The sequence below is a fragment of the Rhinolophus sinicus genome, chromosome 11 (assembly GCF_057876585.1).
Source record: "Rhinolophus sinicus isolate RSI-liver-muscle chromosome 11, RSI-T2T, whole genome shotgun sequence".
Lineage (NCBI taxonomy): Eukaryota > Metazoa > Chordata > Mammalia > Chiroptera > Rhinolophidae > Rhinolophus > Rhinolophus sinicus.
This window is the reverse complement of record NC_142511.1, coordinates 16,020,588-16,042,303: the sequence shown is the minus strand read 5'-3', so window position 1 is coordinate 16,042,303 and position 21,716 is coordinate 16,020,588. Positions and strand designations below refer to the sequence as shown.

The window sequence follows — 21,716 nt, the reverse complement described above, 5'->3', positions numbered from 1 at the left end:
GGGCTTTGGTGCTTGAAAGCAGATTTTTCTAGTTTAAAACTACTGTTTCACCTTCAGCGATTGCCTGAAGCCAATCTTCAGTGCTCTTTGGTAGCATGACATAAAACAAATACGAGCTGTTCCCCGCCCCCCTTTTTGGCGGAGACACAAAATAAAGACGCAACATGGAGACAGCTATTTGAGAAGTAAAGGAAAAGGAGAACCATTAATGATTATTATACTACTGTTCCTGTTAAATTGAGTGAAGCCAAGAAAAACAAATATAATCGTTCTTCCAAGGAGCAGTTCAACTTGCACATGAGAAAGGATTAAGATTACATTCACACAACTTCAAGGCTAAAGGGAACCACCTTCAGAGGAAATCTCTGTCCCTCAGAGCAGTTTCTTCTGGAGGAAGGACTTACAGGATGGCCAGAACCAACTCTGTCCCCGTCCGTAGCTCTTGGAAACACTTTCACAACAGACCTCTTGGTATTTAAAGGGAACCGTCTATGGAAGTTGACACAACTAATATAGTCATACCAAAAAGGGGGGGGGGTCATAAAAAATTAAAGTTATGCTTATGAATCTTTCATTAGAAGCAATGAAAAGGGGCACTGGTGTAGTCTATGTCCTTTGTGCTAGGAGCCCTTCTTCCGGGCTCTGGGCTATTGTTCTTTCAGCTCCTCAAACAGACTTTCACTTTCAAACTGACAAAAGTCACTTAAAAGCCAGACAGCTGTACTAACACACCCACCTTACAGAGCTGGAGCCACAGGCAGGTGACAAGGCCTGCTGAGAGGCCTTGTTTAAAACGGGCCGGGGCGGCTTCCTCCTGGCTTCAAGTTGTTCCTACACTCACTTGAAGAGGGACCATTTATTTCTAATTTGTGTCCCCAATGCCCCGAGGTGCCCCAAAATATTTCTTGCATTTTCTTTACAGCATGAAACATCGACAGCCATGATAATATTTATACCTCAGGGTTGCAGGGCTAGGGTCAAGTTCGTGAAAGTGTGAGCCCAGGACTCAGCAGAAGACAGAGGGAGTTTGACTCAAAACTCTCTCCTTCTATTTTTCCCCCTTGTTTATCTTTATTCAGCCTTTTCCAACCAGTCCAAATCTGTCTTAAGCTTTTCAGATTTCTGTCGCCTCATCAGGAGTGGCTGGGATTGCATGAAAAGCACCCAGCCGCTATGGGGTAAGTCTCACCCTAGGATTTTAGATAGAGATAGAGATAGGTAGGTCGTTCTGCCTGCATCCCAGGCGTCTGGGCCGTGGAGAGTCCTCCCTGTGTGTGTATTATAGGCCCTCCCTCCCCTGTCACCTTGTGTACAGTCTGGTCTGTGACACTGATGGTGATTATGTCATTATTTTGCTCTGGGGGCCCTGGCACATCTGCAGAGCCCAAGCACATCTTCTTTGTTGCGCTGGCAAACGTCCCACCCCACAAATGCTTCATTAGCCCTGCTGCCGGCCTCCTTGCCAGACGCGAGTGCCCAAATCCAGGCTTCTTTCTGCTCCGTTCTTTTGTGTAGCTGATGATCGTGTATTCATCTTCCCGGTTCTTCCCCATTTTCCTCAACTTCTGAACTCCAGATGTCCCAGTTTTCTGGCCCAAATCATTCCAAAGTCTACAGTGCCACTCAAGGTGACCCCTTATCCCTTAACCCACCCCCAGCCCTTCCCACCTTCCCACTTGTCCATTCCCCCAATGAAGAGTGACTGACTTGCTTCCCCCCCACCCAAGGACGAAGCTTTTCAAACTTGCAATTTGAAAAGATACCGAACGATTTCTCCCAGTTTATGATGGTAGATGGGGTTAGAATGACGACTTATTCGACACTGCTTATTTGATGTGTGCCATCCTCCCCTCTCCCCACCTGTCCCCTCCTCTTGACTCTTTTATTTGCTTCTACACATGACCACATTTTACCAATTTTCAGCAAGCTAAAACGGGAGGACAGAAAAGATTCTTCATGCCTCACTGTGCATGTTATAGTTAGTTGTCTGAAGGTTCCTTTTCTCTGAATGGAATCTTCGTATCCACTCTACCCCCAACCAAAGTCCCTTGCCCCCTCCTTCTGCCATCATAACCTCCCCAGCTCCCCGCAATGACCTATTACTAGACATTGAAAGTGATTAACACTTGACTGTTTTGGAAGCGAGCTAAACTATTTCTCTGAAGTTTTACCCTGTGTCTTTAACAGAATCAAAGCTTTAGTTAAGGTGTGCTGGTTTCTACATTAACTTCAGTGAATTTTTGAGCTTAATATTTTGGGCTGTCATGGGTGCTCTGTAATCGGTATGTTTAGTTTCCCCTTAAAAATGAATTAATTGATCTGTGTTAGCGTATTATGAGCAGCTTCCCCTACAGAGAGTTTAACCAGTTTTTACCCCCCAGACCACACCAACATACGATGGTTTCATGTCTCTCTTTCTTTGAGGAAAACACAGATATCCAAAGGAGTAAGTTCATGTTTTTATGGCAGTCGTGGTCAGATCAATGTCCTAAATTCTAACTCAGAATCCAAGGACAAAGACCTGGTAAGGATTAAAGAGCATTTCCTCCAAGGAATGAGTTGCCATATTTCATAGGTTCCTGAGCTTTTCTGTCACTGAGCCCTATTCTGAATATTAGGGACAAGCCAGCTGACAAAGTGAGGAGAGAGGTGGGATAATCAGTAGGCCACCAGCCCTGGGCAGGGAGCACATCGAGTGAGGCTGGTACCTGTCATTGATTGAATCATTTTCAAAAGACTCAGGATGTCCTCAGAATTCCCAACCTCCCATTATTAGATCATTATGGTTTTATTACCCATGGGTTTATTTAAACCTTTTTCAAACCTCATTCCAGTCTCAGAATATACCACTCCTCAAGATAATAATTCTCTAAATTTATTACCTGCTGTGAAAATAGTATCTTCTTTTTATAGCCCTTAAAGTGATTTCCCTGGAACTCCAAAGGGATATCCCTTGTTATAATATCCTGGGATTTGTGAACAGAGCTGTGGCTATATTCTCCATTTCCTTTCTGATTTTATATATCATTACTCCCCTTAATCTTCATCTCTGCAGATTAAGGAGCTATAATCCTTTTTAAAAATCTCATCTCATAGAGTAAGTGGGCTGCCCCTGCTCATTTTAGCTGCCCTTCTGTAATTTGCATCCAGCGTGACTGTGTTTTCACAAAGGACAGTTACAGTTAGGAGACAATAGGGTAGAATTCCAGCTGTGGGCAGCCACACCACAATTTAGTGAGTGTACCTCACATATACACCCAATGGGACTTTTTTGATTGCCCCAAAAGTTTATCCTCAGAATTTAGATTTCTTGAGTTGCATCTCAGTAGCATTTACTGGTTAAATGATCCTAAGACACAACTTTATGAGACTCTTGGCAAGTACAAGTATTCTGGCAAATCTGATAGTTTTCTACAGGACCTATCCAGCCAAATAAAAACAGGCAGATATCACCAGGCTGCCCAGATGTGTTCAGTGTTTTTGTAAATAAAGTACAGGAGTATTTGACATCATAAAGATACAGCCTTCATCTTGGGCTTGAATCTATAAAAACGACAACTAAGGCAAGAGCGCTGTGGTTTCTAAATTATTCTCAGGAAGGAAACAAAATGTTCACTTACAAGTAGCTGTTATTTTATATAAAAGCATCACCTTGAAATCTTAAACGGGAAATCCTCTGGAGAGTCTTTCCAATGTCAGCAGTCCTGGACTAATCGTAGCGTAGAACTTAAGAGCATGGCTTCTGGCTCTGTCACTTTCCAGCACTGAAACTTTGGCAAGTGTCTTACCCTCGCTGTGCCTCAGTTTCCTTCCCTATAAAATGGGGGAAATAATATGGCCTACCGCACAGAGTTGTCATGAGAATTACATGAATATATTAGCACAAAGTACATGCTATACTTTAAGCATTTGCTTTTATTCCTTTGTAGGGCCAGGTAAAAGTTACCTTGTCCCTGCTGTCAGTAACCCAATTATTGCACTATTTCCTGCTGACCCTAAATAGAAAAACAAACAAATGAGCAAACAGAAAGTTCTCATCGGAATTGGGACAAAAGGTCAGTGCAACACTGATTTTGAAAAGAGAAAGTGGTTCCTCCTGCCCCCAAGTGTGTCTGTTAACGGTGACACCACACGGGAGCATCTCTGGAGTCCGAGGCTCCAGATAAGAAGGGCAGTCATGAGGTGCCACGGTACCGTGGAAGGAGCACCAGACTCGAGGCTACACCTGCCTCTTTGGGCTCTACTTCGCTCCCCTGTACACCGATAAGACTATACAACAAGGCTTTGTTCTAGGTCTGAAGTTCTGTGATTCTAGCATAGAAGACATTCTGCATTCTCTAAATAAATCCTGGGCATGATGCAATGCTTTAAGCAGTGACTGTGGGTCCTCTGGGAATCCTGGTGGTGTCCCCATGGGGCCACTTCCACCCTGTCGCTCTGCTGTGGCTTAATTATCTCGGTAAACATCTCCAGAGTGCCCATTTTAGTGTTCTCCCAAGGCCCTCTTTGCACATCTCTCAAGAGTGTCTTTGGAGACATGGCAACTCCCTTGCTGGGATTACAGCGACTAATTTTTCAAATTCATAAACAATTTATTGACTGAATTGGCACTAATCATTATACTTGCTGCTCACTTCACTTGTTGTTGTGTTGGCTTAGTGAAGTCCTCCGGCCTGTGGGCTTTCTAGGAGGTGATAAGGACCTGAACAAATGAAGGGGGCATCTGTACACCTGTCCCCATACACATTCCACCCAGGCCACCCCTCAGCTCAATCAATCAGCAGTCACCGTATGTTATTAATACCTGTATAATATGCAATGTCTCCCTTCTTTCAAGACAGAATTAGTTCTTATCGATGGTATAACTACCTTCACTGCTAGGCTTGGTTAGTAAGTTTTGCAAAAGCAATAGCATCCTTTCCTGTAAGTATTCCCCAATACTAGCAATCTAGATCATGCAAGTCTTTTGCACTGAGTTTTGTGGGTATGTATGAGTTTGTGGTAGGTAGGTATCAAATCCTCCCACAAGGCATTTGAAGATGTGTTTTTTATCTTGCTAATGGTTAGTGTACCCCACTTCGGTTTTGAAAAGGCTACTCGAACATTTTTAATGAAAATCTGGTACTATAAGTGACTTTTAGTAAAAGGTACTAGAGTCACTGAGAACAAGTGTGGGGGTTTGAGGAACGAAGGCAGAGAAGTGACCAGAAGCAAAAGTAGGGGGAAGAAGATGAAAGGCCATGGTTTCAAGGCCCCTGCATTTCCTGTAATGTGGAAACTATTTTCAAAGATTTATTTTACGCGATCAGAAGGTGTACAGGGTGGTCTGTGTGCAGGCTCCTGACCTTGCCGTTCAGCGGGCCAAGCCTAGGTCTTGGCAGCACCCTAAGACTCCACCCCAAACAATATGTGTTGATGGGGGTTCACGAGGATGTCCAAAGGCTCCTGGGGCCATTCTGGGATCTGTTTCTCTGCCTTCCCGAACGGGTGACCTTTCTTGGAAAAGGAATTTCAAAGCCCTTAGGTTGCTTCTGAAACACAACTCATCCTTAGTTTTTACAAAGGATGATTGTGGAAGAGAGACCAAATAGATTTCCCTAGAAATACAAAACGGAATTTCTCTGACAGAACAAAGATCTTGCCATCAAAACCAAACGATGGGACTGAGGCCATTGATGCCGGTCCCTTCGCAGAGCAACCCAGATGTGACTTGGGACGCACAGCTATGTCAGAGAGTGGCACTACCTCCCTGATCCGGTGTTCTCTCAAGCTCTGTTTCGTTACCATCCATATCTCACAGGGCTTTCTTTGGTGCTTACTATGAGCAACGCTGCTCTCTTGGTCCTGCCTGAACCCCACTTCCTAACAGTTCCCCCCTAGGCTCCTTACTCACATTGCTCCATCCACATGAACACAGGGCACACAGACTAGTTTGAATAGTAGCCTAGGCAAAGCTTAATTATGAAGGTAAATCTACCGCAGAAAATAATCACATAATGCATTCTCGAATGAAACAGGAGTAACTGGATTATCTGTGCCCCAGCTTCCCTTCATGCAATATTGGAGAGTTTATGTCGTGTTGTTTTTGGATAATCTCCCACCCACGAATGGCACCAAGCTTGCCCCTATTTATTTTAACACCTCCCCTGAGAATTGAAGCAAAAGTTAACCATCAAGCATTGTCAGCCTGTCTTGAACTCAGACACCAGTGGTACATCTTTCCCGGCGCTGACCTGAAGGGAAATTAGTTAACAGAGTGACTGGTACACTGCTTATTGTTCCATCTGTGCTGATTCATTCCATGTGACAATGTGTCGATGTGTCGTGTCGTGAGTGAGGGAGGGACAGGTACGTCCGTTTAGTGCATTTAAATATTTACTGGCAGGAAAGCTCCTAAGGAAAATCTCCTACTCAAAGCAGGTGAGACTGAAGTCTCCCTGGGTCTTGACCATCCTCTGTGTGGGCCGCTCACTGGGCCATCGATGTGGCAGCCTCAGATGCATCTGAGGAATGGCGTGGCATTGCAGGTTGAATTTGGGTGTGGGGATCCCAGCTATCCTGCAGCAACAACCACTGTGCCGACCCAGTGGGGCACACAGGATTAATGAAGAATGAAAGAGCATTAGCCCTTCAGAGAAGTTCTTAGCCCCCAAGTTTGGCTAAGAGCAGGGGTTGGCAACCTATGGCCTGTGGGCCAGGTCAGGTCCTCAGTCTGTTTTTTCTGACCCTGAGCTAAGAATCGTTTTTAACTTTTAAAGGGTTGGTTAAAAAAATAAATAAATAAAAGAAAAGAAGGGAAAGAAGAATATGCAACAGAGATTGTATTGACTACCTAGCCCTTTACGGAAAAAGCTTGCCGACCGCTGGCTGAGTTTGTTTCTCTCTTTGGTAAAACATGTATTCTCTGAGATCCCTTCTAGTTCTGAAGTTCCAAAACTATGATTCTTTGATGGAATAGTCTTGATCCAGCTCTAACCTGAACAGCCTCCCAAATGCGTAATCTCAGCGTGCTAGTTTCTCCTTTTCTGGGGCTATGGAGAGATGGGTGTGTGTTTTTTTATGTTAATATCTATATGCAGAGTTGCCAATGGGATGTTTACATAGTTTCAAATGTATTTACCCCAAATATTAACGGGTAGAGTAGAAGATTTGGAGACATTTTTTTCCATTACCCGAAAGCCGCGATTATTTAAAGTGTTCAATTCTAGCACACTGTTGAGAATCATATGGTATTTTTACTGAGATACATGTTATCAACATTTTAAAGGTGTAGCAATGCTTTTGTGGATTCCGCAGTTGCTAAATACCCACTCCTAAAAGATACAGATGCAAATTCACGTGAGAAAACAAAACAGAACTCCTCAGGGCACCTTGTGCCCTGCTTCACGCTGCAGTCAGGGGCGTTCCAGGCCCAGGTGAGCGCCAGGACCAGCCCCCCGCTGCCCAGCTACAGACCAAAGTCCACTTCCTGTGAGCCTTTTTCATGGAGTTCCACAAGGTAGATCCTTCACCTCCTTCCTTGTAGTTTCCTGGCCGTCCGTTCTTTTTATTACATTTCCCCTAGTGGGTCATTTCCATTGCGTCCTATCTGGTTGCTACTCTACCAGCATTTATAGGGGCTGGTGTGGCACTGGAAGATGTCAGGTGGTTTATCTTGGAAGTGTGCTGCCACAAGCTCCATGTGGGTCCTTGCCGTGGCAACAGCTGGAGAGACCTGCTTCCCTTTTGCCGCTTTTTCTAATTACCCGGCAGCTCTTTCCGTCTGGTTGAAGAGAGACGTGATGGCTGTTGTGTGGATCTGGGCTCAGGGTCCTTCCCAGCCCTTCTCCCCGTTGACTTCCCCGCCCCCACCCCCGCACACATTAACATGACATTGCAGGGTGAGCGCAGACCGGGAGCAGCTTCCACCAGCTGAAACCTCTGATCCCAAACCCACGAGAGAGTTTGGCTTTTGGATTTTGGCAAGAAGGCCCGTTGCCCATCAGGTCAGCATGAATAAAGATTTCTTTCTTCCTTTCTTTTTTAAAGTCAGGCATCAACTGACACTGCCCCCAGAGCTCCCTTTCTCAAGACGATTTAACCCTTTCTCCCAAGTACCTTTTCTATTCTGAGGGCACGGTTTTTGTTTTATTCTTTTCCTGGGAGACAACCAAGAAATCTATACGTAAAATTTGAAAGCTGAATCAATTCTGAAGCATCTTATCATCTTTAAAGTATGTTTATCCAGCTTTGTAGTGGGAACAAGCAAACTGTTCGAAGGCCACATACTTCTCAAACCTTGGTTGCGACACGTTTGCGCCGTTTGGAAACTGTCTTTATCTAGCTGAGAAAACGAAAATCTATTTGATAAAGTGGCACTCTGGCCAGTTTATCTTGCAATATGGCTTTAGCTCACTGAGTCTATTGATTTCCTTAAATTAATGTTTACAGAATGCTACTGAATTTTGCTCAACAGAACATTGTTCTTTTGAAGGTTTATAAAAAAAAATGATACAGACTGTTATTGCCATGTGTTCCGTTGCTGAGACGGAGGAAACATGGGTTTTTGTTTTGTTCTTTTTTTAAGGATAGCCTTGAACTATAGCCACTTCCTATAAGCATTTACTCTCCACATATTTAAGTAGCAAACATGTCACTAGGAAGTGAGCCCACTCGTAGACCTAAAACGGCATGGGCATTACACAGATCTCATCCTGTAAGGTCCCCGAAAGCTGAATGCCACGTGGAGCATCCAAGTAAAGAGACTTTAGTCTGAAGTCCAGTTGTTGCCACAGAACCTTCCTTTGCCTCATCTCGTCTAATGTGGGAGGTGTCTGCAAGCAGCTTCACAGCCAGTGTTCCTGAAAAATACCGGTCCCTCCAATAGGTGCAAGCATCCTAGTAAAATATAACTGCCCTGTAGGCATTTCGTGGGAACTCTAAATATAACACCTTGCTCTTTTTCCCCTGGTGCTCAGTGTTTAATACACAAAACCTAATCTCGAGAGATGATTTTAAAACTGGCCTTCCCAGGAAAGCACACATAGCCATTCAGTTCTTGACAGGGATTCAAGTCACAATCATGAAATAACCGAAGTAAAACTTGAGAAACACAAAGCACCTTTTCTCAACTTGTTGACTGAGCCAATAAAATCACCCAAGCGAACCTCTTCAAAGCACCTCTCAAAACACTGCTTTGCACATATTTAGTAATCACAGAGAACTACCTTCCAGAAATTGGGCTCTTCTTGAAAGGTTCACACCATGACCTTAATTTAGGTGATGGTTTATGCTTTCCAAAGCACAGGCATACTTGCTTTCCCATCTGATCCTTCCCTTAATGAGAGGGCCATAGGATACAATTCCACGATTCACTCCTTGTAGCATCCTGCCCCATTTCTTCCCTTCTGAAGGGCCAGTTAGTCCCCGGCTGTACCCACAGGATAAATGCATGCATGGCTGCAAAGGGAGACCCTTAGAACAGCATCCTGTAACCATATTTCATAGCTCCATGATTCCTCTCTCTGCCTCTGGCAGGAGAATTCAGTAAGAGTGAGACAGTGGAGAGGAGAAGCAATAAGGTGTCTGTTCTTGCCTTTTCATCTGATAATCTCTCCGAGGAGTTACTAACGCATCGGAGTTTATCCATTTAAGCCCACTCTGTCTGCAGTGTAAGTCCCCAGCTTATGCCCCTGCCTCCAGGAGATATGTCTCTCCTTGATCAATATTTACTTAACAAACAGCAGGGATGGGAGAGTTTGTTTAGAGGAATCGTGTGCAGCACACCAGGGTGAATGAATGCTCGGCGAAGTACTTCAACTTTGTCTCCTTTCCTAGGATCTTTGTGTGTACGCGCGCACCCACGCGCTGCTGTCCTCTCTAACTTATCAAAGACACTCAGAAGTCATCTAGGCAAGTGCCCCATGACACATGATTAGTACATCGTTCATACCGTAACAGAATTCATGATGTGCATTCAGTCTGGAGAAACCCAGCCCAAAGTTTCAGTTTCCCTCTACGGGTTAGACATTGGGGAAGGCTCTGAGGATGAATGAGATGCACAAGATCTTCCCTTGACCCCTTTCAGATGAATGGAAGGGAAGCAAGTGCAGATGGAAACAATAAAAGCAGTCTGACAAGGCAACTCCAACTATATATTTCTGATGCCATTCCATGTATGTTTTAGAAAGCCCACGTCGAAAAGGAGCTCTCCAGATTTTCAAAGCCACTTACCCAGTTTTTGGAATTCGATGTGTTTAACTCTGATAATAAATATGGATAGCAGGGCGTTGAAGTTGAGAGGGCACTATTCTTTCTACTTCACTGAAACAATTGCTGGAAGGCTCAAGTCAGTGCCTTCAATGCAGTTGACTTGGAGGCATCTGGGTCTGGTTTGAGGGGTTTTGTTTCTCTGTGTGGGTGTGGGGGGGGAGGAGGCTGGGAGAGTTATTTATTTATTTGATTTTGTGAATCGGAGTTGTAAAGCCATCTGAAATATTCATGCAGAATTGTCTGAGAAGCCCGTTTCTGTTTTATTTACTGCACAGTAGAACAGCCACAGCGGATTAGTTCTACAATACCCGTAACAAAAGCCCAACAGCTGATGCATGTGATGTTAGGAGGTGACAAAACAGTTAAAGTATGCTGCTGGCTACAGGCAGGCAGTCAGCAGATGCAGACAAAAGGGTTTGTGACAAGAATAACTCTCTCTCCAAGGCGAGCAGTGAAGAGTATCCAAAATACCAGTACCCTTTTCTCCTTGACATTGTCTTCTTACAGTCAGCATTTTATTGTCCTTTTATAGTATTAAAAAAAAAAAAAAAAAAAAAAAAAGGAAGGAGGAAGAAGAAAGAAAATCCACACGCAAACTAATACACCAAATACTAGCCCCGATTTCACTTTGCCATCAGTTAACCACCCTTGCCCACACGTACGTTTCCTTTTCCATTTCTCGGCTGAAGTAAGTTTGAAAAAAGAAAAAAAAACAATAATAGTTAAAAGGATGAACTGAAAAGATGGTCTCCCTTGATGAGATTGTAACCTATTGCTAAGCTTGATAAGCACTTTGAGCCTTGGTTATTGGGGAGGGGCTGGGGGAGAGGTCTATGCCAGGTTTGTTTTCTGTCTATTTCAGCAAAAGTCATTTCACTGATGTAGTTAGGCCAGTGGACCAGTTTTTAAAGGGGTTCAAGGATGGAAGTTATCCATGGGGAGCTGTGCGAGGGGCAAGGTTTAGGTCTCCCACAAGAGGCCGATGGATGAGTTTGTGGATGGATGTTTTAGAGGTGTGAAAAATCTCCTTCTCTGTCTCCAGAAAATAGGAGAGGCTGTCTTCTTTTTAACCTTTATAATTCCCCTTCTATTCTCTGTGACATTCATTCAGCTGCCAAGAGCGTTTGGCAAGGTTTGGGCCAGCGAGCACACTTTCGGTGACCGCTAACCTTGGTATGTCCTGACACTTATGATGAGTGTCTGCAGGACACAGAAGGCAGGCAGCCTGCTATGTCAGGCTTTTATTATGTACTGCAGAGGCTAGGGACAGTCCGTTTAATAAAACAAATCATCCTTGAAGGTAAAACAACTGGGAAGAGGAGGAGGAAGATGGAGGCGGGGGCTGTGACTGGGGTGGGGGCTGTGTCTTTGCCACTCATTCTAATAAAAAAAAGCGAACAGCAAAATAACCATCCACCCAACACTCCAAGGTGTGTGTGTGTGTGTGTATACGTGTGTGTGCATTTGCACACGCACACACAACTGAGCAGACTTGAAACCCTCCTCCTTCCTCCCATTTTCCCATTTCATCAAAACCCACAGGTCCTCTTGCTGTGAGGAGACTCAAGTACAAACAATTGTGATGAAATTGGTAGATGCTAATAGCCAGCCCCCTTCACATTTCTGAGTGTCTTCAAGTACCTCACTGCAATATTATTCTCCTCCAAATATCACCGCAAGGAGAGAGAGGCAAGACCATTTGGGGCGAGGCTCCTGAGCTGGGATGCCTTTTATCAGAGCAAAGTTTCCACTCTCCTCTCCTGAAGAACACTCAGCATAGCAGCTCCCACAATAGCTTCAGAGTCGCAGCCAGAGCCTTTGGAAGCCTTTTGTTTTTCCCCTGTGGCTGGTCCAAAGGCACGGCCTTCCCTCCCCCTTCGGCCGCCTGCATTGTCTTGCATTCCAGGGACTTGATTGACTGTTGCCACCTGATGCTGAGGAGATACTCTAGGGTTCATTCTGCACATTGTTGGGTTCTATTAAAAGAAACCTAGATAAGGGATTACTTGTCACTAAGGGCTTTTCTGCAGATGTTTATTAGTGATTGGAAATCCATTAGGTGTGAAGAGGTACAGAAAAATACGGGAAATAGAATTTTCAGAAGCCGGAATTCTAAGACATCCCTTCCCCCACACACAAAAAATCACAAAGGACTCCCCCAACATACTCTGTGAAATGGGGTTGGGGAAATGTTTCTAGCAGAGACGTAAGGTTCTACCTGTGGATGGAATTCCTTGGCGCTCTCTCAGAAGATCAGTTGCTACCCAGCAGTTTACTTCTCTGGATCCACCAAAAAAGATTAATTGCTCTAGCTTTAGAGGATCTCATTATAACTTTATTTTATGTAACCCAATTCATTGCGTGAGTATTGCCTCAAAGTAAGCACTAAATTAGCACACTATTTCATTTGTTCGAAAAGAATTCATCCCTTCCCAAACATAAACTGAAAACCAAAGTCTCCCCTGGGAACTTTTGTACGATTCCCATTTATTTTGAAGTTACTAGCTCTTCTGTGGTTTTGCTCACTCACAGATCCACAGCTTGTTGAGGTTTTGATGCCTCAGATAAATAGGAATAACTGAAAATGCATTTAAAAGGAGCCAACATGGTTTGATGGAAAAACACCTGGACAAGTTATTTTGCATGAGTCTCTTAATCTCATAATTTCTTCATCTTACAGAATCTCACAGTTTCTTCATGTATAAAATGATGATTATGGAGATCTAGTCCAACCCTTTCAACTCCATCTTATTTAAAAAAATTTTTTTCAGGTATTGAGGGAGAAGGTAAGTGTGATGCTACAGTAACATGGAGTAAAGCAGAAGGCAAGATCTCATTGTGAAATATTTATCAAAAACTAGTCAGAAGCGCGCTGCTAAGCATTATGGGGGATATGCAGAATAGACACCATGGCTCTTTATCTGGTGACATCTTATGATAAATTCATTACAACTAGACATAAGTAGGTGAAAAGTTAAATAATAGCAAGGCACAAATACAAAAGATGTTAAATGGCAGCCCAAGAGCACTCCCAAAAGAAATGAACGTTCAAAAAAGGATAAACCCACTGAAAACCATTAACAAGCACGGCAAATGATAAGAATAGTTAGGCGGACACTGCATACCCACTCCCCTCGAAGAAGTGACTTTGATTTGTTCTCAGGCAAACCTTAGAACTGCACTTCTCTCCCTCCCTGTAGGGCTGACTCTGTTCTAGATTCGTCTTCTTCCTCTTAAACAATGCCCCTGCTCCCTTAGCCACTGGCTCCCCAGACCTCCTGTGGGGTCCTGGAGTGGGCAGGGCTTCCATCCTTCTCTGACTTCATCTGAAGCAGCTGCCGTACCCTCTGTCCCTCACAGCTCTCCCGAAGTGTTCAAAGAACATAGATCTTCACCATGGCTCTGTTGCCAATGGTCAGTAAAAGCACACTTCTTGAAATGTTTATTTTAATAAATGCCTATGATTATGTTCCTGTAGCATTTGGCTAACAGCTCCCAAACCAAGTAGTTCAGAGTGGGTAGCTGCTACAGGAGTGGGTAACGGTTCTCCAGCCAGATTCCCTCTCTCAGTAATGTCTATTTGATAAAATGTGAGGGAGTATCTTTGGGGGAAGAGGGAAGAGTACTCAAAAAAAACTGCATAATGACTTTTTACTTATTAGTATAAGGTGAGTGGGAGTGCTTAGCTCTCTTCCAGGCCCTTCCCATCCCACAAATATTCATGTGTATGCAGGAGACTTGGGGGGAAATCAACAAAGTTTTGTAGAAAATCCAGATGAACTCTCAGCAGGGAATGGCCATTGGGGTATATAGCTTTGCACATTGATAGGGAACAAGGCGGTGTTTGATGGTTTTCAACTACTGTTGGGATCTGTGTTATGAGAAGCTGGCCTGCGTGTGTATCTTTGGGAGGGGCTACGCAAAATTCTCACTTTTTCTCGACTCTGATTGGCCCCCGATGGGGGCCCTTTTTTGTTCTGGGGAGTTACTAGGTTTCTTTCAAAGGACAAGTGACTTGCCTTTGGAAGCACTGAAAGTGTTTGTCTGATTGTAAATGTTTAAAAGAGTCTGTGTAAAAATGATGATAATTCTAGTTTTCTTTAAGAGTTACTGTCATTATAGAAAAGTCTATTCCACAAATTGAGAAAAGGTGGGGAGAAAGGGATCAAATATGTTCATCAGGACAATACCTCCCTTTTAGTTTGATAAGTGACATGTCTGAACTGAGATGAAAATCTTTCACCTCTTCTGTATGTGTAGACAGATCTGTCTACACAGACAACTATAGGGCATTTCCTTTCTCATATGTCTGCACTTACTGTAAAAATAAAACATGAATGCAGAAGTTCCCCACTAAAAGAAATCTACTGGGTGTCAATGTGTACTTGGAAAATTATGAGTTCATAGAATGATTCTGTGAATCCATTATCTTGAGGAAGGGAAAGGTAGGCCATGCTTTAGAATACTAAATAAGTACATCAATAGCTACTCCTTTCCCTACACAAGAGGTCAGACTATTAAATAAGCAATTAAGAACATATACAGACACTACATATATATACTAATTGCTGTGGAATAAAAGGATTAAAAATAGGGATTCTAAAAAGAATACTTGTTGAATGTTTGTTTATCTTGGAACATAATGACTTTGAACATTCCCCTTGATCTCTGAGACTCAGTTTTCTCACTGTGAAATGGAAATAATAATACCTCTTAGAGATGTTCAGGGAATTGAATGATGTAATTCACTTAGTTCCTAACACGGTGCCCAACACATAAACAAACACTCTAAAAATGTTAGTTTTTGTATTACTATCAACTGCCTAAATCACTCTTACGGTGTAATTCTAACCTCAAGGTAAAGTATTTTGTGATGTAGAATTTTAGGATTCAGTACAAATTTTGTATTTGTGGACTCGGTGTTAATGTTATTTTCTCACTCCTTTTTGTATAGAGAGCACTGTACAGTGCAGATTACTGTAATACACAATTTAGCATGTGAGTCAATCCTCTGATACAAACAGGCAACTCTGATTTGGGTTTTCTTGGGCTTCGTTTATATCAAAGACCAATTATTTATTCTATTTTTGAGAACGCATTTTGTTTTCATCATGGATATCAAAAGGAGATCTGATTCACCTTCTGGAAGATTGGTTGGAGACTTGTTTCTGGAATACACCTATTTAATGAACCGAGGAATCCCAACAGTGCGTCCCCCTTTTTTACCCTAATATTCACAATGGCATTCTTAGCTTTTCAATAGGTCTGCATGTATCCTTGGCACAGGTCTCTTTCTGAAACTCTCCAAAGCTGTCAACCCCATATTACAATGCTGCTATATATAACGACTTTACATAAGAGAATAGAGGCCGGCCATTTTTAGAAAATGCAGGTGCCATGTAAGCCCCTTTCTGAAAGAAAGAACTTAGCTCAGTTTCCTTTGAAGAACTGGAGACTTGAAACTGAAAACTTTATTAATGCCATTGTCTCCTTGTATCAGCAGGTTCCAGAGAGATTCCTGGAAGTTGCGCAGATCACATTACGGGAGTTTTTCAATGCCATTATCGCAGGCAAAGATGTTGATCCTTCCTGGAAGAAGGCCATATACAAGGTCATCTGCAAGCTGGATAGTGAAGTCCCTGAGATTTTCAAATCCCCGAACTGCCTCCAAGAGCTGCTTCATGAGTAGAAATTTCAACAACTCTTTTCGAATGTATGAATAGTAGCAGTCCCCTTTGGATGTCCAAGTTATACGTGTCTAGATTTTGATTTCATATATACGTGTATGGGAGGCATGAATATGTTATGAAATCAGCTGGTAATTCTTCATCATCTTTCTCATATTTTCTTTTGTTTTCCATTGCAAGGGGATGGTTATTTTCCTTCTGCCTTTAGTTTACTTTTGCCCAAAGCCCTTAACATTTGGAGACTTAAAATAGGGTTGATTTTCAGGGAAAAAGGAATGTTGACGTGTGTAAAGTCTATATTAGCAAGGAAGGGCATTTGTTAAAGATGCTTCTGCTTGATTGATGGTTTATTGCAAATGGCAGTTGCCAGAAGGAGACCCGTGACACAGCACAACTCTTTTGTTTTTACTGCTAAGAAGGTCAGAAAACTCAATGAAACCACTTTAAACTTAAATATTTTGTTTGGTTTGAACTCAGATTTTTATTACATGTTTTAAAATAATGCCAATCAATGGCAGATGGACAGCTCACTTCTTACTAGTGCCGCAAAAGGTCAACTTTAAAAAAGAGAAATAATCACTAACTGTGATTATTTTCTAAGAGAAATGGCAAACAACCCAAGCTAGTACCAATTTTCTTTTTTATGGAGGCAAAGCAATTTTGCACAAAACTGACTCTTTCAAGATGAGACTGGAAATTCATCCATGATCCTCTCTAGTCACTTCTCTAAATTTTACAATAGGTTCTTTTTCGTAAGTGATAAGTCTATAGCATTCTTCATAGAGAAAAACCCTTATAACTTGTTATCATTTTCTACTTATCTTGCTTTGGATATTAAAAGGCACTTAAGTTTCAAATTTACTCTTTACTCAACTTTGTTTATGTGCTTAAAAGAATTATTTTTGTTTAATATTTAACACTTTTTTTTTCCCAAAAAAACACTATTTTCTGAATACGTTTCTATTGTAAGGAACAAAGGACATCCAAACTTGACCATAAAATTCCTGCTGACACTAAAAGTTTGTTGACAGCCGTTAGCTTACTAGATCTTCACCTCCCTGAGAGGAGCACGTATGAGATTGAACTATTTTCATATACAATTCCACACTACCCTGATGGATAGTCAAAGTGATGACAGTCTAATTAAGTGTTTCTTCACTTTAGGTATAGCATTTTAAAGCAATTGATGAAGTCTCTTCTAATTCAGAAGCTAGTATTGACCAAAATGTGAGAAGAGTGTACAGCATAGCAAAGTTTGGGGGTAACCCAAAAGACACAATTTCAGCACACAGAAGAAAGCTAGCTGCTATTTTATGCTTTCTTCAATGGTTCTCTTTTTTCCTTTCTCTTTTTCCAGTTTTTCAAAGGTGTACAATGTCCCATACTTGCTCTTAGAAAAGTCGTGTGACATTCACACTTGTTTTCTTTGGTGGGTTTTGTGTGCAGATGCAGTAAGAATTCCTTGTTCATTCTAATAGGCTTTTCCAGACCCTTCTTTCCCCTTAAGTAATGTGATATACACCTCCTAAAATGACACAGTAACAACCTGGTATTGAGATCATAGAGAACATAAATACCATTTTTCCTTAATTTTCAGGAAAATACATTTGACCTAGGAGAATGCAGGTTGACCCATGTTACTAACTAGCTGACCCAGTCTCTCTAATTTAACGTCGTTTATAAATTCTGCTGATAGACAGGAATGAGTGAAGGCAGTTATTGTCAGCACAAAGCCTTAAAACCTGCTGACTTTAAATTAAATGGCACAGTCCTATGATGACCTGAGGAAACTAACCAGCTCTCTCAGTGTGGACAGAGTGCAGTGGCCCAGGCTGGAATGCCACCGGTGTCTTTCTGCACCCGCAGCCAAACACATCCCCCGGCTCACACTCTCCTCCACAGCACACAGAGCCTTCAGATCCAATATGTTCTTGTTCCAGCTTGCACAGGGTGGGGGCAGTTCAGAGAATCATGACCTTGAAATAAAATGCGAACCAAAAAAATCCGATCGGCACAAAGGAGGGAAGCAATCTCAACCCTTGGTCACACTCTTTTGACTTGCTTCACGTGAAAGAGGGTGGCGTTCACTGTTCCCATCAGATAAATTGGGTCTTTGCTGTTCCATGTAATTCATGTCAACATTGTGTTGCCATTTGCAAGGGAAAAGGCAAAAAACATAGTGTGTGCGTTCACCTTCGTACTCAGATTGCTAGAGTCTTCTGGATCTGGGGCAAATTCAGTATTGACTTCAGGCATAGTTGGATTTTTGGTATTATTCTCCCCTGCCTTCCTAATTTAAACAGCCAAATTAAGCAAAAGTGTGTGTTCACAACCAGACGTGGATGCTCTTATCAACGATAATATCCTCTCAATGTTCACTGAGGCATAGAAATCATTATGAAGCAGAAATTGCAGCATGGGATCAACTCACCTCATTGTTCGGGAAATAGAACTCAACCACTTTGCTTTTAGATGATTTTTCCCCTTTTACAATCATAAAATCTTGTGCCTCCCAGTGCATTGGAAAATGTCAAAAGCCTGTCTCTCAGAACTCCTATTTAACAGTTTTTTTAGTTTGTTTTTAATCGCCATCTTTCAAATCTTAGCTCAACTCTCACCGAGTGAAAATTGGCTACTTGGGAGAAAGTTAACTTTCTATGGTGGGAGGGTGAAGGACGAGGGACAGTTTACGTCGGAAAAAAACAAGTATAACGTCCATGTTGAAATACCGCTATACCACTTATTTTCTGCTAACCCTAAATTATTTTTGCATATACACTTTGAGATTATAGTCTGTGCCTAGACCTAAAATGCACCAGCGGGGGGATTTTTAAAAATCCTTCAAAATACCAGTTTTTTCCCCACAAGTACAATTGTTCTTGTGCCTTCTGTGGCTTTCGATTTCATCTTTTTGACTTTATTTCCAATTACTACAGCTGCAATAAACACTAGATTTTTTTTTTCTTTTCTGGCTGTTTGACATAACGTTGATAGCTATGCATATTTTGTGTCTTTTTAAAACAAAGCGGGAGAATACGTTTTTGAAGAAGAGAATTTTTAGAACAGTTTGATACCGCAAATTATTTTTTCCTCAATTGTTTGAGCAGCATTCGAGTTTTGAAAATTCTTGTAGAAGCCAATTTTTTGTAACTGTGGTGCAAATCTTGTGTTTTCTTAGCCTAATGAAAAGTAGTATAGAAGCAATATTTCATACCATGTGCTATATATGTGTGTGCAGATATGTGAACATACACACACATATACACACATGTAAAAATATACATATATATATGCGTGTGAAGTGGAAAGCTTACCTTTTCCTATCTAGATTTAAGGACCTATTTTAGACATTTGTTATGTTTTGTGAAAAGAATGTTCTATTTGCAACAACAAAACATTTAATTCTTACTGTATCTCTGGCTGTTTAATGGAGAACGTTTCACATTCAATGGTAAAACAGTGTGGAAGATGGTAGAATGTAGTCATTATTTAAGGAAATGTTCACCCACATATTCCTGAAGTTTGCTTTGTGCCTCCGAGTATTATTTAATTAAAGTGTTTTATGTTTGCAGAATCTTTGTTGCTGTGCTAGGGATGTGGGTGAATATCATTTTTAAAAATTTTAAAAACAACAAAAAAAGCAAAACAGAAACACTAAAGCAAGAGGGGAACTTTTATAAAGCAATGTAAATATTTAACCTCGGCTGTTGTTATGTAAGACATGAGATTTTAATAAGTAACTACATTCTCACAACATCTGTTAAATTTATTACCAACACTACAGTGACTGTATATGAGTAGACAGTTGAAAGCATTCTTGAAAATCCTGCTCTCTACTTTTAAAAGATAACAGTCTCTTTCATCAGATATCAATGGCGAGGGTAATGCAGTTTCTGTAAATTTATGAAATTTCTTTTCTATGTACATGAAGACATATAGTAAGTAATCCCCCACACACATACAGGTTAATATTAAGTCATAAAGCTAAAGATTCAGGGGCTTTAAAAATAGGATGTTCCCCAGAAGCAATCATAAATTCATCAAAGAAAAAGTGGTTTACAGACTCCCCTGAAAGAAACAGTGTACATGTAAGGGCAGAGCAAAATATCTTTGCCATGTATATTATAGAATATTCGTTGGTGTGAATAGTACAAATGTTTCCTTCTGGTACAAACTCTGTGTTTGTAAATTACAAGAAGCATTGTTTTCAAAAAGCTCCCCTTAAAAGAATGTAACTGGTTTATTATATGAGTAAACAGTTACTGTATTGCACTTAAATGTTATGTTGAAGGAAATGCAGCTTTGTTTTCTGTAGATCTGTTGGTTGTAAACCATCTATAAAACTAAAGCTAAAATGCTCATATTCAGAGCTGGGATCAAAACTGGTATTTAACCTTTGTATCTTCTTATAATTATCCTTCGAAGAATATAACAGAATCTGGAAGCATCTGGGTTTTGAATCTTTTCAGCTGAGCCCTTTCTCAAATCTGATACCACCCCCACCCCCCACCCCCAAAATGCACAACCATGAGCAGAAAAGGCAAACTGACTGGCCCTCTTTTGTGAAAATGTATTCCTTCTGTATTTTTAAAGTATTCTAAGCCTCCACTTTGGGGGGTGAGGGGGGAGTATTTTTAAATTGTATATTACCACTTCAAAATGAGAATTAGAAAAACAAATGTGTTTGGGGTTGGTCTCAGTGCTACCTAGAAGAATCAAAGTTCCTGGCTTCCCCAATATTGTCCCAGCCATTTCTCATATGTATATAGTATAAACCGTGACAAAACACTGCCTTTATATTATTTAGCAATATGTTGTAAATAGCATTAAGCTTTTTTTTGTAATAAAGATCCTTTGATTTGAATATAGTACAATAACTGAACTGATAAAGTCAATTTTTGATTTTTTTTTTTTTAGCTAGAGGCAATTTCAATTGTGGATTTTTGTTGTTGTCTATTGTTCTGAAGACTTTGCATAATTTATTGGTTTAATTTATCCTAATTTATTTGATGAAGGTGTACAATTTTGTATTACCAAGGATGTACTGTAATATTAATTGATATGATTTTAAAAAATGAGACTCCCTGTCCATATTAAAAAGAAAATAAAAAGGTGCAGTAGACAATTGATTTTAAAGTAAAAGTAAAAAGATTTAGTTTGGCAGCTACTAAATTTTAAAACAGGAAATAAAAAGTTGTTGGGGGGAGGGTGGGAAGGGGGTTTTACTTTGTGTGTTTTAAGCTTTTGTATACTCTCCAAACTTTTACCTTTTGCTTTGTACCACTTAAAGGATACAGTAGTCCAATTGCCTTGTGTGCCTTCCATCTTCTCTTAAACTGAATGTATGTGCAGTATATATGCAAGCTTGTGCAAAATAAAATATACATTACAAGCTCAGTGCCGTTTGATTTTTTTTCAAACATGTGACATTTAATTTTTGGACCTGTGTCAAATTATAGAACACTAGGTTGGTTGTGACCGTTAAGATCAATTATAGACTTTTCCTTTCATTACAATCCTTAATTATACAAACCTAACATCAATACATGCAGCTCCTAGAAATCTTTTTTTGCTTCAGACACTTGTAGTAATTGGCGAGCTGTCTCTCTGAAATCTCTTCTCACAGAGTTAACATTAGCTCTCAAAATTTAAAAACAACAAAATCCTTGGCTCAAAACAATGTTGTGAGCTAAATTCAGTTCAACAATTGCTAACGTCTAATGATTCAAAGGGAAGATGGTCCCACAAGTCACAGGATGGCAAATACACTACTTGAAA

The 21,716-nt window shown here is 41.2% G+C and overlaps 1 protein-coding gene across 10 annotated transcripts in view; it reads left to right on the top strand.

Annotated features, from left to right (window-relative positions):
* PROX1 (prospero homeobox 1) overlaps window positions 1–21,335 on the top strand; it is a 57,195-nt gene extending 35,860 nt beyond the window's left edge. For 9 of the 10 annotated variants that reach the window (XM_088801644.1, XM_088801645.1, XM_088801647.1 and 6 more), the window contains one exon: window positions 15,752–21,335. In XM_088801644.1, coding sequence (XP_088657770.1) covers window positions 15,752–15,940 — 189 coding nt within the window. In that variant the 3' untranslated portion in view covers window positions 15,941–21,335. The remainder of the gene's footprint in view (window positions 1–15,751) is intronic. The other variant, XM_088801648.1, reaches the window with a different exon arrangement.
* Window positions 21,336–21,716: the final 381 nt, after the last annotated feature.